Here is a 19,801-nt window from a genome sequence, read left to right as displayed (position 1 = left end):
CCTAGGAGTGGAACAAAGTCTTTTCAGGAACCTCCTTGAGAATTGGCTAGGCCAGTCCGAAGACGAAGATGAGACATAGAGTTCATATGTTTATTTGATGGCTTCAAGGGAGTGTTGCAAGTAAGAGCTTGGGGAAAGCGATGGTGATATCTATCTAGTCGTAAATATTTTACTGTAACCAATTTCCCTGTTGCAAGATAAAAATAATATTTTAGATCTGTATGAATGTGCTTAATAGAAAACAAACTGTGGTAAAAGATATATGAACACAAAATAATCTAAAATTATTACTCTAAAAATGCTAACCTAAGATTCTTTAATTTAAAATCTGGTATAGTTTAACAGTAAACCATAATTTATCTTTTCAAAATGTTTGTCATACTCAAATTTCTTACCATCAAACCAAGAGCCATGCAATGCCTTAAAAGCTTTCCCAGCATATTCTGGAGACAGACATTTAACATATACACAACCCTGTGATATTTTTTAAAAAAATAAAAAGGGAAGAAAGAAAATAAATAGTCTTAGTTTAGTAGCAACAAATCCAAAACGTAGAATTCAATAGTAAAAGTTACTTTACCTCACGTGAATTTTTGTCTACTGCAATGTGAACAATGCCATCATTATCACTGCATTTTTCTAAAATTGCTTCTTGAATTGCCAAATGCCACTGATCCCCTATTTCCCTAAAAAATTAATGAAAACAAAAATCAACAGCCATCATCAAAAAGTCTACAAATAATAAATGCTGAAGAGGGTGTGGAGGAAAAGGAACTCTCCTACACTGTTGGTGAGAATGTAAATTGGTAGAGTCACTATAGAGAACAGTATGGAAGTTCCTTAAAAACTAAAAATAGAGCTACCACATAAACCTGCAATCCCATTCCTGGGCATATATCAGGAGAAAACCATAATTCAAAAAGATACATGCACCCCAATATTCATCCAATATTCATAGCAGCACTATTAATAGCCAAGACATGGAAGCAACCTAAATGTCCATCGACAGATGAATGGATAAAGATGTTGTATATATACATAAATGGAATATTACTCAGCCATAGAAAAGAATGAAATAATGCCATGTGCAGCAACATGGATGGACCCAGAGATTATCATACTAAGTGAAGTAAACCAAACAGAGAAAGACAAATATCATATGATATTGCTTATATGTGGAATCTAAAAAAATGATACAAATGAACTTATTTACAAACAGAAAGAGACTCACACACAAAGAAAACAGTTATGGTTACCAAAGGGGAAAAGGGGAGAGGGATAAATTAGGATTTGGGGATTAATTTACACACACTATATACACTATATACTTATACACATTATTTTATATCTATAATGTATACATAAAATAAATATAAAATAGATGTAAAATAGATAAACAACAAGGATCTACTGCATAGCACAGGGAACTACACTCAATATTTTGTAATGACCTATAAGGGAAAAGAATCTGAAAGGGAATATATATATACATATATATACACACACATATATATGTATAACTGGATCACAGTGCTGTATACCTGAAACTAAGATGATATTGTAAATCAACTATACTTCAATAAAAAGAAATTTTTTTAAAGAATGAGCAAAAAAAAAAAAAAACCTCAAAAGGTCTGCTGTACAACCTAAATATATAAAACTTTTACTTTTCAATCATACCTCAATACAGCTGGGGGGAAAAACAAAAAATCAACAGCTATATTCCTACTCAGAAGAAGTCTTTTGTTTTTTACAATATATATACCCAACTAGAATGGGGATAGTTTAAAAACCATATAGTTAGAATTAACAGTATATAAGTGCTTGTTACTAACAGTAGGTAGATTAAAAAATAATTAGCATTCAGAAGTCCCAGCCCTGCTCTCACTTTCCAGTCTAAGAATGCACACGCTGAGGCACTGAAGGATCAGCCTACTATAGCAGAATAAATGTGCTGTCATTTTTACGTTTAAAATCCTACGTACTTAAAGTCATTTCTCTTTTCTATCTAGACAAATGTTAATAAGCACTTTAATGAGTTACAGTAAACTTGTAAAAGTATTATTTTTTAATGACATTTTCAAATTCCTAAACTTAAGGAAAATTCTTAGTATATAGTGTATTCTGAGCTTTTTTTTTCCCAAAATAATAGAAGCGTGAATATAGGGCAAACATTTTGTACCTAAGTCACCTTGTACCTAAGTCACCTAAGTAAGGTGACGTAAGTCACCTTACTATTATGAAAGAGTTCCCGCTACAGTAACACACATTTGTTTTTGTGAGATATAGATGGTGGGTCCAAGGAAAAGGCTGTTACACTTCAAATTGTAAATCTTCATCTCAGGTAATAAAATACTGGACTGGCAGAGACTTCCTAATCCCTAAGGTATGAGGTAAGATTCCAAATAGACGGATCACCACACCGTTAATTGTTTCTACCTCTGCAAAGTGGAGGGGATGCGTGTGTGTGTGTGTGTGTGTACTGACAGTGCTTTGTCACATTTACAATTTTGCTGTCACTTATTTGGAATCTTACCATATCAGCTATTTCTTGAAATAAATGAGCTATCAGATGGGACTTATGGGTATTTTATATGTAATACAATTTCTACTGTCAGCTTTTTTAAAAAACAGAATTTGACTTGTCCTATCATTGGACAGATAAGTAGTCACCTCTAGGAAACAAGTTCTAAAGATTATTACAGCTTACATGTGAAATATTATGGATTCTAAGGCAATAACTTTTGACTGTGCTATTTTCTGGATGCATGTGTTGTTGTAATTACATAGACAGAAACGTTTCTCAAACAGTAAATGGACAAGTCTTGTAGAGGGGAAGGTATGTACATTTTTGTAGAAAACTTTTTACAAGTAGGATTTGGAAATTTTAAAATAGCAGATATTTCTATCTATATTGCCTACTGAGGCAAAAAACGGTGGCAGACACGACTTATACATCTAATAAAGGGTACTGTTGTTTGTCATCATATCTGTCATTAATTTGACTCAAGCATTTATCTGCTATGGATTCCCAGTGAATGCAAAGATTTATAAAAGTTTTACAAATCATTATACATCTGTGTCTTTTGGTGAAACCTTTGCTTGAAATTTAACAGAAAAGAAGAAATGAGAAAAAGAGAACATTTTGGTAGTTAGAGATTCAGAAGTAGAAGATTTTTCAATTACAGACAGCATTATAAGAGTATCATGCATTTTTCAGCCAAATATTCCAAATAAAAATTACATGTACCTTTCGTCATAATACTTACATAACTGGATCAAACATATTTCGAATCTTTAGACATGGCGTCAAACTATTTGGTGGTGAATTTCTTCTATCTAAATGAAATGCTATAAAAAACAAATTAGTTTTACTATTTTCCATTGTTCCATTTTGTTGAAAAGTATTCAGCCATTCAGTTTATTCAAAAAATATTCACTGCGTACTTTTATTATGAGCCAGACCCCTGGATCAAGGTGAATAAGACAGACACAGTCATTGTTCTCGAAGACTTTAGTTTAGTGGGGGAGACAGATGAAAAACTGTCACCCAAGAAATCATAATTGTGGTAAATCCTAAGAAATAAGAGTACAGAAAGCTCTCAGTATAACTTAAGCTAATCTGTGAATATCAGGATATCAGGTAATACTTCAAGGAGAAAGTATAATTTATGCTGGGACCTAAAGAATAAATACAATATAAATAGGCAGAGTAAAGAGAGGTGTAAAGGACATCTCAAGCAAACGTAACAGCTTGTACAAAGCCCAAGGCAAGAAGGAACTTGGTATATTCGAGTAACTAAAAGATAAGTCACTGTGACTAGAGTGGGGACAATAGAAAGATAAACCTGAAGAAGGGGATGTTGGATTATGGAGGACCATGTAGGCCACATTAAAGCACTCAGACATTACCATAAAAGCGATGGGAAGCCACTCAAATGTTTTAAGGAGAGGAACAGTATGATAAGATCTCTTAAAATTATAAAATTTTTAAATAGAGTGTTATGTGGAGAATCAATTAGACAGAAGCAAAAGTGAATGCAAGGACACCAGTTAGGAGGTTATTAGAGTTGTCTAAGAGGGAGATGATAGTAATGTGGATAAGACAGGCCAGCAATGCAGATGGAAATAACTGGACAGAATCAGGACATATTATGGAATAGATCTGACAGGACTTGTTTAAAGACTGCACATGTGGGGGCTAAGGGAGAGATTACGGATGACTCCCAGGGTTATGATAGAACCAACTGAGGAGGGGTAGGTATCATTAATTAGACAGGAACACTGGAGGAAAGGTCAGTTTGGAGAGAGAAGACATTAGGTTCATGCGCATGTTGAATTTCCAGTGCTTCTTAGTAAAGAAGACAAGTATACAGCTGGGTATAAAAATCTGAAAACGAACAGAAGACTTAGTGCAAGATATAAATTTGAAAGTTATCAACATATATATAAAAAATGAAGTTGCAGCATAAGATCATCTGGGAAGACAGGGAGAATGATGAAAGATGGCCTGGAAAAACCCCAACACCTAGAGGTCCAGGAAAATCTAGAAAGGAAGATTTAAGAAAGGGTAAGAGGTAGGATGAAAACCAGAAGAAAGTGGCAACCACAAAGCCAAAACAAGAAATTTCCAAGGCAGGCTCAATTGTTAATACTGTTCAGTAAAATAAGGACAGGAAAGAAAAATGTCCACTAACTTTAGCAATATTGAAATCTGAGAGCTGTTTCCTTGAAATGATGGGGATGGAAAACAGATTGGAGTCAGCTGAAGAATAAATGGGAGGTGAAAAAGTAAAGACAGTGAGTAAATTGTTTAATGCTATTTGGCTATAAATAGGTAGACAGCTATAGAACAATGTATAGTGTACCAGTGTGTTTTAAAGATGAGACTATAGTATGTTTAAGTGCTGATAAAAAGATCCAAGAGAGGCAGGAATTTAAAACACAGTAAGGGAAGACACTTGAGAAGACCAGAGGGAATGGGATCCAGAGGGATCCTCTGAAGAGAAGGGCTCAGATCTTTGCTAAGTGAGACAGCTCCTCAACTGCAAGAGGAGGTGAGGATGAGTGTGGATTTTGGTAATTCTATGAATTTGGTGGTGGAAATTTGAGGCAGGTACAATCTGACTGCTTCTATTTGAGTCATCAGCTGAGATTTAGAAGACAGAGAAGAAGGGCAAAGGTTTGAAAAGAGGGGAAGAAATATAAAATTGTTATTGAGTAGAGTAGGTAAGTGAAGTGACTAGTAAAAAAAGATGATAAGAATAAGAAAGGCAGGTAGTACTGAAGACCTAATTGAGGTTGATTGGTTATAAAGGTACCAGTCTGCCAAGTTGCATGATTTTCTCCTGCTATGCTCAGCCATTAGCATATAGACAGGCACAGATAAACAGTTTCATCCTTGGTTGGAATATACCAGGGTAAGATGAAGGACAAGTGGTCACTTAAGGGTACTAGCAAGAGAGTGATTGAAAAGATGGATCATGAAAACTAAGATGCACAGGAAAAGAAGTAAAGATAGGAGAAATGCTGAAGAACTGAAGAAAGTAGGTGCATTGAAGAATCAGATTCTGGAGTTCCCAAATACATAAAGCAGGGAAGTTGAAAGGATGAGTTTATGATGAAGACCAGAGCGTATCAATTAAAGATTTCAGAACTGTCAGTGATAAGAAACATCTGGAGTATAAATGTCTGAACAGGGCCTGATATGGGGTGGAGGAATGGTCACTAGACATGAAAAATCTTTGCCAAATCTCAGATCAAGAAGGTTTGTGAACATCTAGTACCTTCCGAACTTCTCTACCAGTGTACAGCTTCTGTTCTTAGATGACCTTTTAGCTGCAAACAATCTGACTTCCTTGAAATTCCAATAACGGCCTGGGCCAGCAGGGGATGCACCAGAGAAAACAGAAGCATTCATACCACCTTATCCTAGCCTAGACCCAAGTTTCCACAAAATAACAGACCTGGGAGAAACTACCCCTGGCCAACTCTAGTCAGAAAGTAGTCCAAAAGATCAAATTGATTTTTAAGATATAAGCTTTATCTCCCTAACTAAACCCTAATTACCATGGCCATGTAAAGATACAGTAGTTATTGAATGATACATTTCAAGTACCTCAGGAACTACCTTTGGGTCCTTCAAATGAATTTGTTTATACCAAACACTACATTTGTCAGAAGCATAAATAATTCTCTGGCTCCCCAGCAAACTGGTACTTTAAAATAACTTTAGGGACTTCCCTGGTGGCACACTGGTTAAGAATCTGCCTGCCAGTGCAGGGGACACGGGTTAGAGCCCTGATCTGGGAAGATCCCACATGCCGCAGAGCAACTAAGCCCGTGCACCACAACTACTGAGCCTGCGCTCTAGAGCCCGCGAGCCACAACTACTGAGCCCGTGTGCCACAACTACTAAAGCCTGCACACCTAAAGCCTGTGCTCTGCAGCAAGAGAAGCCACCACAATGAGAAGCCTGCGCACCACAACAAGCAGTAGCCCCCCGCTCGCCACAACTAGAGAAAGCCCGCGCACAGCAACGAAGACCCAACGCAGCCAAAAATAAAATTAAATTAAAATTTTTAAAAAATAAATAAATTAAATAAAATACCTTTAGAGATACTAACGTTATATTATCACTGAATTTATATTTAACTACTTTTTAGAAATTGAACTAAAAATTCAATAAGGCTGATTATTTAACAGTTACTTGGGAAAAGTATCATTAAATGACAACAGCTTGTAGTGGTAGTGAACTCAAAAGACTACTGTAATTAATTACCAACCTTCCAGATATGTACCATTTATTTATTTGGCCATGCTGCACGGCTATGGGATCTCAGTTCCCTGACCAGGGATTGAAATCCAGTGAAAGCTCGGAATCCTAACCACTAGGCCACCAGGAAACTCCCCAGACGTACCTTTTAAACCACTGCATTTATAAAGGGAGAAACATTAAGCTTGTTAGTAAGGTAAACTATCTGTTCACATAAAAAACCATCAGAACCCTCTAGTATATGCCCATTTTTATACAGTACAACATTTGTGCTCAGATATATTTAAATGAAAGCAAAACTTATTTTATGTATTAATCATTTTAAAAAGCTAGGTCAGAGTCATTTAGTTACATTTAAATAGACTATATATTTAATAGCATAAAAATGTAAGTAATATTAAAACTAAATTCTCTCTGTATTAGAGCTATATGTTCTTAAATGAGGCAAAAAGATGTATTAAAAAATAAATGAATAAATTAATTTTAAAAATAAAACTATAAAACTTCTAAAAAATTTATTTAAAAAAAGTAGCTGGAGATTTTTAAAATATTGTATTAATTCAGGTTGAGTTTTAACTACTACTATAACTGACCTAAAGTTGTATTTTATCATTTTTGCACAGTCTCTTCCTAGCTAAAGATAATGATAAAGTGAAAATAATAGTCTGAGGTTTTAAATCCTAGAGATTATAAAGTGTCCAATTTAACACACTTAAATAAATCATACCACTACTAATTTTTAAGAACAACATGGATTATCTAGTTGAAAATTGCCTTTGGATTCATCTTGAAAATCTCACTTATTTTAAATATCTTATTTTAAAATAAGACAACTATAATGATAAAAAAAATTCATATGAACAAAAACAATGGCCTAGAACTTCAGATGCATACATGAGCACAAATTGTTAGCTCTATGATGAAATTAGGCTGAGACTCCACATGCATCATTATAAGGCACTAAGGTAATCAGATCTGACTGACAGCCTATGGTTTCATAGGACCCTTCTGCATGTACCCTAAAGCAAACAGTTTATGGTTTAGTGTCATTTTGGCAAGATAAAAACTTTATTTTTATGCCACGATTATATAAACTATTACTCAAGCTCTTTGAAAGTGAAAATCAATTACAGAAAATCAGGAAGAGATTGGATTTTATTTTATTTCAATTTCAAAACAATTAACCTACCTTTCCCATATAGTCTATGTTTAGCAAGCATTGATAAATATGCTTTTTATCCAACAAGATTAAAAGAAACTCAACTCATTACTAGTTCTGAAATACAAATTAAACTAGCCATGAGATTTCTTTTTGCAAATAACCATTAAGATACAAAAAATTCAAATGAGGTAACAGTTATCACTTTGGGTGCGTAAGGCAACCAAACACCAAACCCTCTTATAAACTTACAAATACCTGTTTTTGCAACTATGCAAACATTAAGAAAAATATGGAACAATACCCACAAAAGTTACTTGGCATGGGATATGCAGGTGGAAGACTCTTAATGAAAAAGAGAAAGGCAAGCAAAAATTGAAAAAAGAGCAGTTAAAAGTTATAATTCCACTTACACATGTTTTAAATACAAAACAAATTACATGTGTCTTATTGGCACAAAATATCAGGGAAAAAGAATGCAAAAAAAATCAAAGTAATGTATCTAGAATTCTATCACAGTGAAGACAAACCATGTTGTTTATATTAGCAAGGAGAAAAGTGGGAGGACATGTAAGGAGCTAACACTGATTCCTTCTATGGGATGGAACTGGAAGGGAGCTCTGCCTTCATACATCTTTCAGTTATACTATTTTACTTTAAATACGTAAGACTTTTGCATTTGAAAAAATTACATTTATATTTTTTTGTTGTTAAAAAATACATACCTTGACCTTGCCACACTTTAGAAGGTATTACTAATATTTTGTCACAGGATGCAGAAGGCTGGATCCACCGCCAAACTAGAAAATCTGCACCACCTATTCTTCGTGTTTCTGTGCGAACTCTAGACTCATTAGCAGCAAGGAAGTCAACAGCTCTATCCCAGACTTTCTTCATTTTTCTCCTATCATTTGAAGGAAAATGACAACTTTACTATCATCTTGGCTTGTCATCTTTTTCAAATATTAGTCATTGAAGGTAGTGGTTACTCTTAACGCAGGCTGTTCTTATCACTGCTTATGGAGAAGTTTTTTCCAAAAAGATTTAGATGACTGAACCTCACCTCAGATTGACTATATTTGGAACAATGCACTGGTATCCCGCACCCCCCCGCCCCCCGCCGCCTCCTGCACAAAAGCTCCACTGGTGATTCTGATGTGTTGCTAGGGTAAGAATGTTGTTTTAGAATGTGAAATCATCTTTTATTTTCAAGAAGTTATTGCTTAATTCTTTTATTTAAAAAGCTTCATTAACAACAAAAGGAAGTATTCTAAAACATTATTAATAAAACATCTCTGGCTATTCTCTGTCTCTGTTTCCTTATCAAGACAGAATTAAAGGAAATAAGGTAGAGACTGACAACAAAGAATCAAAAGTGTATATTTTGAAATCCAGTTGTCTATTATGCCACTCAAAATCAGGAAGATAATAGATGAAAATTTAGAAAAGAGTTTAAAGTACAAAAATAAAGCCTGTACAATAAAACAGGTCTAGTTGAGAAGGGTCACAACTCTCAGTGTAATTTTCATGACTGCAGAAGATACCAACATTCTGATTTACTTCAACTCATAAAGTGTTGAACACACCTGTCGTGAGGCTGTATTAAGGAATTTCGCACATGGGGAATAGGCATGTAAGGCTGTAAATCTTTATTTTCCTGGCAAGCTTCATTATGACTTCGTAAAACATCTGAAAGTAAATCAAACAAATTTACAAATGAAGCAATCACTGGACATCACGTAGTTTATCACATAATGACTATTCTAGAAGTAGTTTAGATTTTTACAAATACTATACCTATAATCTTTACCACCATATCATACATCTGCCTTGTTTCTTCTTCCTCTTTTGTCCAGCGATATTTCATGTAACGCAGAACAACGCAAACCATCACTACACCTGCAATATTTATATATTGTGTTTTTAAAACTGTGGTCAATGGCATTCAATAATATTCACTGCAACTTGAAGTTATTTTATCAGTTGTTAAATGTGGTATTAACAAAATAAAGCAAAAAAAAAGCCATTTTGACAGTTTCTACAGTGACTATTTTAACTGCCATAATGGGATAATGGAATAAGCCTTCAAGACAGTGGTCTGAATTAGCTACATGATCAAATTACATGGAAAATTTAATATTAAACATTTCCCAGAGTGTCACTTAATATCTCCAGAAAAACTGTTTCTTCATTACGCTGACAATTGAACATTTAAATTCTATTATTTTTTTAAAAAACAAAGTAACATAACTATGTTTCACAAACTTTTTTCTTTCAGCATTAAGCTACGAGAAAAGTGAGTCTTATGAGACTGTAAACAAACTACCTCTAACTTTAAGTAACCTGAATTATTTTTACAGGACTTGGGCAGAAAAAAGAAAAAAAAATGAGTATCTCCTAAATTCCTATTATGAATCAAAATAGTCACATAAAATCTAGGAATCTGAATGAAAATTTTAATTCATTTAATGGTATTTTTTAATTAAAAATAATTTTAATGAAGTTAATTTCTAATATATTATTTTAAAAATAAGCTTAATTTTTGTATCTTCCTGTTCTGTTTCCTAAAGTAGATTTCTATCTATGCACTAAATTTGCTTTTTCTGTGACATTCACATGACAAAGTTTGATTCCCACCTCTCCTCACAGCACTGTTTTCTAAGCCCTTAGATTGATACGGACATTATAGAAACCCTCAATATTATTATACCTTACTGAAGACTTCTGGATGTGATTTATAATGACAACTATCAGAGAAGTATATTCTCAATCCTGGCATTTGGTGAAATACAGACACAAAAATTCTAGACTACAATGTATCTAATTTCTCATCCTCACAACTTACCTAAGCATAACAACAATAACCTGTGGGTGACAGTAATAAAAGCACGTCGAAAACGACACCAGAAGGACATCTGTGGTCTTGTGGATTGTAGAAACTGTACATCAACTATATCTGTCAATTCTTCCTCAGGGCCATAACCAACACACCTATGTAAAAATAATTAAGGGAGAGTTTAGAGTCAAAATCACTTCTTAGACTACAAAATGGACAAAGTGGAAACCAAATCCTTTACCTTATTCCAACATCTTTTCCATTTTCAAAAATCCACTGCAATGAGATGTTAAATATATCTTCATATTCAGAACCTAAATCCTAATAAGAAAAATAGAGAAAATAACTATTCTTTATAATTCACATCCACTTGTTATGTGTAAGCTGTCCTATAAATAACATACTTTATATAACACTTTAAACTATATAACATAATAAAACATATATTACTCATTACAGAAAAATGAAAGGAGAAAAAAGAAAAAAGTCACCATTTCCCCACCACCCTAAGATAACCACTGAACATTGTGTTATGTTTTCTTTTCATTTTTTTATTTACAGATTTAAAAAAAAAATTTTCTTTTCAAGTATCATCGTGATTAAGAGTAAATTAGTCCCCCCCCTTTTTAATGGAACACTATCTGTAGATGAACAAATGACAATTATTCAGACTTGGATGTTTAACAGCCATTTTCTCAACAAGTGAATGAAATTAAGCCCATCAACTCCAGAAAAACAACTGATTGTGTTATCAATGATAAAATTCAAACTTTCAAGTGAAAAGTAGAATTTCAAAAAATGCTCATCCATTACTATGAGCCTAACAACTTCACAATACTTGAAAACCTTTGCAATGAGACTATGCTGTGATATTAACAAATGTGACTTTTGAGCATGGCATAATAAAATGTGTCAACATTTGGAAGATCTGCATAACCAGTGAACCAATATTTTCCAAATGAACAATCATGAGCTATAAAATCTTGCATGGGTAAAAGATCCATTCTAACTGCAAAACAAACCAAAGGGCTTTAGTATGAAAAGTATGAGTACGAAAAGTTCGCTGACATAGTTTTAAATTCTACATTGCTGCTAATCTTTAAGAAACTACTACTTGTAGAGTATTGGTATTGAAGAACATCTACAATTATCGGAATAGAGAATTAAAATACTTTTCCTTGTTTTGACTACGTATCTGAGTGAGGCTAGATTTTCTTGAGGTACTTCAACCAAAACAGCATCACGATGGATTAAATGAAGAAGCAGATATGAGAAGTCGGTTATTTTTAATTAAGATAGACATTAAAGAGATTTGCAAAAATATAAAACAATGCCACTTCTCACTAAATGTTTTTATTTTGGAAAATAGTTATTTTTCATAAAAATACAGTATTTATGTTAATGTAATAAATTCATTATTCTTATTTTAAATGAGTAAGTAAATTTTTAAATGTTGTCTTAACTTTAACATGGCAAATATATATCTAAATATAAATAAATACATATCTAGCCCACAAACAGATGTCATTTAGAATCATCAGTAATTTTAGGAGTGCAAAAAGTTTAAGAATTGCTGAGCATAAGTGGATTATGTATTTTTTAAATCAAAATATTAAAAACAAAAGTGGTATTATATTACACATACTGTTTTTCTACTTGCTTTTTTCACAAAATGAGGTGGCATGAATGTCAATGTCAGTACACATGGAACAACCTCAATTTTTTCCAGCAAGATAATATTCCATTGTGTGGTTATTTCACACGAATCATCCCCTTATTAATGAACATGAAGTGTTTCCAAATTTAGTATACCAAATAATACTGTAAATAAACATCCTTGAAAATTCCTTCATTCAAAATATTTACTGAGGGCTCACTATGTGCCAGGTACTATTCCAGGACCTAGAGATGTAGCGCTAAACAAAAAGCCAAAATTCCCTGTGCTCATGGAGCTTGCATTCTACTCAAAAAGTATGTCTTCATGTACTTTTGGAAGTGCAAAAAATGAATTTCTAAAAGTAGAAATAAGAAATCACTTTTTAAAATCCCTTAAAAATGTTTATAAGTAATAACTGTTGAATTTTAACAACATATTCTTCAACAGCTTTGGAAATTACAAGGTTCTCATTTGATCAGTTTCCTTCCTAATATGAAACTGGCAGTTATTTTAATATATCAAATTTGAAAGTATAGTAAAGAATTTTATGAAGCAGAACTAATCTTGCTAGGCATCATTACTTGTCTGTAACTACTACTAGGATTTTCAGATGCTGAATATAACTATAGGCTGTTATTTTTTTAAGTGTGATAATTTTGGCAAATATTTATAAATATCAAAAAATTGTAGCCAATGTTAGTATTTAATTATTGAGAAATGGTTTATATGTGAGATCACTTCAGTGGAATATTATGAATTTAGAAATGATCATGATGAGAGCTAAATAGCTATATGCTTTAAAAAGTAAAATACAACATTCAACTTATTTATAACTATAAAAGATATATACTCATTTGAGTAAGAACTAGAAAATAACGAAGAAAAAGTGAATTTTGTTTAATATTTCCCTAAGATGTTATGCGATTATACAAAACAATTTCAGGCAATTACTGTTTTAATTGTTATAAAATTAGAAATCACTTTGTATATAACTAAAAATCAAACAATGCACATTCACATACTCTAAAATTAGAGCAGATTCAAGCTTTGATAAAGGAACACCAATAGAACATACTTCTGGTTACACTGCATGGATCAGGATTAGATAAAGCACAAGTTATACAGGATTTTGAAAATCCATAAAGCACTATTAATATGGGTTATTAATATGGGAGCTGAAGACCTTGCGTTGATTCCTCTTTGTAATGTATTGGTTTTTAAAAATGATTTTGTACTCATTCAGTTTCTTTCAAAGACTTCATCCTTCAAAGACAAAGACATGATAGCACCCTTGAAAGACGTGGATATTTTAAAAAAATCAATGAAATACATACATTGTATTTAACCTGTATTTACATATATGCTCTTCAGTTTGTATTAATACAGTATGCAGAATATTATGACATGTTTGCATTATTACACAGAACTTAGAAGGTTAGACTATAAACATATGTCAAACAATGTAAAAACAAAGAAATTTCCAAGTTTACTAGTTATATAATTTAAATATAAAAATTTTAGGAAACTAAAAACATTATAAACAAAATTACTACCCTCATTAATTATCGTTAAAAATGTACATAATGGTTCAAATTAACAAGGACACCTACTCTAATAAGTTAAGTATGTGGAGGAACAAAGAGCTTAACACTTCTAGTTTATAAAACACTAAGGATAGAAAAGGGCATCCGTTGTTATTTTTCCCATTTTTTGTCTTCCTTTCCTATGTTAATACCCCTGGATATCCAATGACTACCTGGAATACAATAGAACCATGGAATGTTCCTTTATGAATACAGATTTTCAAAAAACAAATGATTATTTAAAACTTCATTAAAGATTAAAAGGGTGTTGAGTTCTTAAATAAGCTATTACTTCCACAAGTATTCTACATAGTACTTAGAGTTCTACAGTATCATAAAATGGAATTTTTTTTTTTGTGGTACGCGGGCCTCTCACTGTTGTGGCCTCTCCCGTTGCGGAGCACAGGCTCCGGATGCGCAGGCCCAGCGGCCATGGCTCACGGGCCCAGCCGCTCCGCGGCATGTGGGATCTTCCCAGACCGGGGCACGAACCCGTGTCCCCTGCACCGGCAGGCAGACTCTTAACCACTGCGCCACCAGGGAAGCCCAAAATGGAATTTTTATAGACATAGAAGTTGAATTTTTTTCTGGCTTATGCTAATTAAGTAGCTCATGCTAACACTGTAGCATACACAGCATCTACCTGATTATGAGTCTGAAGTGTTTTATTGTTCACTTTTTGGAGCTACCTGGAAAGCTGTAAGGCAGGGGTAGGCCAACTTTTTTTGTAAAGGGCCAGAGAATAAATATTTTAAGCTTTGCAGCAGTATACACTTCTGGTCTCTGTCACTATTTTTTTTAAGCGACCTTTAAAATTGTTGTATAAACACAGCTAGCAGGCCATACCCAAAAACAGCTCACAGGCTGCAGTTTGCCAGCCCTTGAGGTAAGACATTCCTGTATCATAAAACACCCATTTTCTAATAACTGATGACAAAACTCAGGAGGAAACTAAGTTTTTAATTTTAAAAGCAGGTCTACTATTAACATAATTGCTTATTACTAGTTACTTATAGGCAATAGTTCTGCTAACACACTGCTGATTGCTTCATAGAAATCTTTCTAAATTCAAAGCATGTTTTCCCAAATCTTTAAATCTATTTTAATACACTATATGTGTACACATACACACACACCCATGATTCCCAATTACAAATTTACTTATTTTCAAAATAACTAGCCAAAAATGTGTATTTAAAAACCTGTACCAGATGCTTCGAACTTGGATTACAAAGTACAAAAATAATACTGTTTCATGTAAAAGATTCCGTTCATTAAATAAAGTAACAAAACATTTGTAAAGAGGGAAAATGATACTGGTACAGGGAGAAGTCAAGTGAAGATTAAAAATCTATTGGATATAGTTCACAAATGGATAATTTACATGGTAATAATAGCTACGTGGCTTTCTAGTTAGTGAATATTCTGCTTAATTGTGAGATGATACATGCCATACATTAGATACTACCTTTAAGTAAAATACGACACACAGAAATCAATAGTGAGTATGATTTAATTCTTGATGATTCAGTGGAAACTTGGTATTTCACCTCCAAGAATAATGGAAAGAACATGGTCCTTAGAATCAAAGAGGCCTGGAATCAGATCATGACCCCACTACTGAATAGCTATGTGTATAACCTTAAGCGGAAATAAGAGAAAATAAGTCATTTATGCAGACGCATATACTTTGATCAATTCTTCAGATTCTAAACCCTATTCAGGGTCAGTCCCTTGACCACTCAGTAGATGAGGGTAGGGGCTATAAACCCAGGCCTTCCATCTAAGAGGTAGAACAATACAGTGAAAACAGCAAATACTTTGATTCTATTCACAGTTCCATCACTTACTTGCTAGATGACCCAGTTATTAAACCTCCCTGAGCTTTAGTTTCTTAATAAAGTGGGTCTGACACCACCTACCTTTCCGGATCATTGTGAAATCAAAGGTAACATACAGAAAGTACTAAGATAAATTATACTTGAAATATTATAATTATTATGAAATGCATCCCTCACTTCATTTCTTAGAATACCTATTTTTCCACAAAGACACAATTTTATTAACAGGGATTAGCATTCCAAGCTAGTTCATAAAAAATCTATCCAGCACATAATTTGGCACATTTGCAGCTATCTTCTTTCCTATTATATTCTTCACAAACCTTAAACATATTGGGTTAAAAATTAAACAGGTCTTGAAAGTGACCTAGGAAATGAACCACCATCCATTACATCATTCTACTGTTAAGTTATCATACAAAGCTCCCACCATCTAACTTAAAAAGCAATCTGTCTTTTTTTTTTTTTTTTTTTTTTTTTTTGCGGTACGCGGGCCTCTCACTGTTGTGGCCTCTCCCGTTGCGAAGCACAGGCTCCGGATGCGCAGGCTCAGCGGCCATGGCTCACGGGCCCAGGCGCTCCGCGGCATGTGGGATCTTCCCGGACCGGGGCACGAACCCATGTCCCCTGCATCGGCAGGCGGACTCTCAACCACTGCGCCACCAGGGAAGCCCAGCAATCTGTCTTTTCATGAAAATATAGTGCCATGTGTTTCCTAAATGTTCCACCAGAGGGACCTCTTAACTTTTTACAAATCAAAACAAGCTTTCAATCTCAAAAATGATGAATAAAAAGTTCAAGAAAAACACTGGAGAAGTAAGAAAACGTGTTTAAGTTATTTAAATTGTCACATTTATTTAAATTTCCTTTGAAGGAGAAAGTGGGAGCAATAAAATAAAAATAGAATGTAAAGAATCAAATTGAAGAAAAATTTTAAACATTTTTACTGAGGCTTATTCACTCATTGTACTCCATCAAACATTTAGTAATACTGTGCTTAAAATGCACTAGAAGTTGGGAAAAAAAATTAGCTTATACTGTAGGAGTGCTACATATTCTCTGGCTCATTTACTCCTGAATGCAAAAACTTAATTGTGTTGCAGTTGAAACCATAGTACAAATACATAAAAGGTACAATAGATCCCTCTCCACAAGCAGAAAGCCTACAATATATATATGGTCATCATTATTTGATACTAGCTTCGTAGTGGGGTTCTTCCATACTTATTCTAGAACTTGGGTAAAATAAAATATCAATTTTGGATAGATTGTGCTAAAATTATCATTAAAAATTAGAAAGTAATTTGGCAACATGTATCAAAAGCATTAACAAAAGTTCTTTGAACAAGTAATTTCATTTGCAGGACTATTTCCTAAGGAAATGATCACAAAATCAAGTACTATAATGCAAAAATTAAGGTGCTTTCATAATACCAAAAAAAACCACAAACCAGTACAATACAATCATGTAAAGAAATATTATCCAGTGATAAAAAAGAAATAATTTTTAAAAACCTGAACAATGACGTGGGAAAACACTAACAACTTTAAGGAAAGAATATGTAAATATTTACAATATGACATTTATAATATTTATAGTGATACTAATTTGGGGGAAAAAATATAAGACTAGAGAAACATGGACCAAAATGAGTGGCTAACCTTAGGTGGTGAATTTGAAATGCAATTTTCCTTTTATTTTCTGTATGAGTTAAATCATAAGCATGGGTTAATGTTATACTGAAAAAATAAGCATTATTAAAAACAGCACCTAAAAGCATTTATCTAAACCTGAAAACTTAATTTTTTTGGAAAAAACCCTGTTTAATGCTTTTTTTCCTTTTAGTAGCAGTCCAAACTGCATCTTTGGTGGTAACAAGCCATACCAGATTTCACAGCATTTGAAAAGCTAAAAATGGGACTCCAAAAAGAAAAGGTTAACACTAACACACACACACACACACATACATACATACACACACACCCCTAAATGTATAAGGAGGATATTACCTACATAAAGTAACTTCACTTAACTAATTAAGAAATGAATCCAAAATCTCTTGTAAAAATATACGTTAGAAATTCTACTGAATTAAAAAAAGGGGGGGCAAAACCCAATCTGAAACATAAAATAGTCCCAGAGAAAAGATATTAAAATCTTTTAAGACCAGAATTCTTTAACATCACTCTTTTTTTTTTAAATTCAATACAGGCAGTTCCCAACTAACTCATGCATGGGTGTATCCATTAACTCCTTTGCTGCCAGTCTTCAATTGAACTAATCTCTTGTACCCTACTGCTGCCTGGCTTAGACTCCAACTTGTCCCAACCCTGGTTCTGTGTCCTTCTTTTTACCTTATCCAATCAAATGGCTGGGGACAGGAAAGAGAGGCAGTTAATCATCCTTCCACACCAACTCGACTCTTCTTCAGCTCCAGCTTAACTACTGATCAAGCCCTATCCTGTTCCCAAGCCCTATCCCATCCAACCCTTTAGTCCTTCCTTCAAATACAATTCAGTAGATTTTAAGAGTCTTGAGGTTTGTCTGAAATGTAAATTAATCCTGCTCCAGGAATTTATGACCAATGATAACAGATATCTGGTATCTGTGTCATTACCTCTCTGAGAGATTCAACTGGGAAAAAAAAGAAGAGAAAGCAGGAGGGAATCACTGGTTGGGATCAGTTTTTCCCACTGCTAAAAGTAAAAACACTTTCAAATCATAACGAATGGCTTGCTGCCTTTGGATTCCCACATGCTATGCCCTTTTCCTGGAATATTTGATTCTATGTTCCCTTTAGCCTACTCAATCCAATCCCTTCTTTGCCCCCACCCCAATAATCCATCTAGCAATTTTTCCATCCCTTAAGACAAAGTCCCATAATCGTAAGCCCTCCTTATTTAGACCTTTTGGGATCCTAATCCTTTAGGTATCCAATCTATTAACTATTACGCTATCCACGAATTTGCCTGTCATCAATGTTCTCATCTAGGTCAAAACTGAAAATGAAGAAAAGAACAAGGTTGAGAGACAAATCCTGCAGCATGTTATTAGAAAACTCTCTTCAGAGTGACACTGGTTTAATTGGTTAGGAAACACACAAAAAAAGAAGTAAAATTTATTGGAAGTTATTATAATCATCAGGCACTGACCTAGGTACTTTATATTCTCACAAGTCTCCCAACAACTCTGACAGGCATTAATAAGAACAATCCCACTTTCACACTGAGATACAGGTACAGAAATGTGAAGGGACTTTATCAAGACACACATTTTCTATGTGCCAGTGCTAGAATGGGAATCAACATCAGATCTCCATCATATTATACTGTCTCAACATCTTTTAAGTATCTACATATAAGTTATGAATTAAGTTAAAAACTGAGTCCATATTTCTCTTTTTTGACGAGCATATCATGGTAAATTGTCACTAAAACCTCGCTGAAAACCTTAACTATACTACATTCTAAATTAAAAAAAAAAAAAAGAGGGAGTGATGTCAGCAAGATCACAGAATAGGAAGCCCCAGACCCTCCTTCCCCCATGGAGACACAAATTCAACAATACACAGACCAGTTCCCTTTGTAAGAAATCTAGAAACCGGTTAAGAGCCTCCTGCACACCAAGCATGTGCAAAACTAGCTGCATGAAAGTAGGAAAATTCATAACACTCACTCACCAGAGCCCCTTCCCCTGGCATACCATAATGTGATCTGGAGAAAATTCCCAACTCCTGGCTTATCCTTGAGGAGGGAAAGAGAAGACTGGAACATATGCCCAATGTTCAGACTTTTCAGGGGCCACCAGAGGGACTGGCTTCTGTCTTGCTTGAATCTTAGCACTAATAGGTAAGGGCACTAGGTTGGGGGCTGCCAAGAACAAAGGCAATGAACTAATACACACTCACTTGCCACTGCCCCTCCCTGCAGCTCAGTGCAGAATAAGTGGC

At 34.0% G+C, this 19,801-nt stretch overlaps 1 protein-coding gene across 1 annotated transcript in view; it reads right to left on the bottom strand.

The window, feature by feature from the left end:
- Positions 1–23: 23 nt before the first annotated feature.
- LEMD3 (LEM domain containing 3) overlaps positions 24–19,801 on the bottom strand; it is a gene marked incomplete at both ends in the record, with an annotated part of 64,352 nt that continues 44,574 nt past the window's right edge. Inside the window, 9 exons of the mRNA XM_079715541.1 lie at positions 24–187; positions 396–474; positions 581–686; positions 3,270–3,351; positions 8,660–8,838; positions 9,521–9,623; positions 9,732–9,833; positions 10,780–10,925; positions 11,012–11,091. Coding sequence (XP_079571667.1) covers positions 24–187; positions 396–474; positions 581–686; positions 3,270–3,351; positions 8,660–8,838; positions 9,521–9,623; positions 9,732–9,833; positions 10,780–10,925; positions 11,012–11,091 — 1,041 coding nt within the window. The remainder of the gene's footprint in view (positions 188–395; positions 475–580; positions 687–3,269; positions 3,352–8,659; positions 8,839–9,520; positions 9,624–9,731; positions 9,834–10,779; positions 10,926–11,011; positions 11,092–19,801) is intronic.

This window comes from Hyperoodon ampullatus (genome assembly GCF_949752795.1).
Source record: "Hyperoodon ampullatus genome assembly, chromosome: 11".
Classification (NCBI taxonomy): domain Eukaryota; kingdom Metazoa; phylum Chordata; class Mammalia; order Artiodactyla; family Ziphiidae; genus Hyperoodon; species Hyperoodon ampullatus.
Note: the sequence above shows the minus strand (reverse complement) of the source record. Positions and strands in the feature narration are given on the sequence as shown.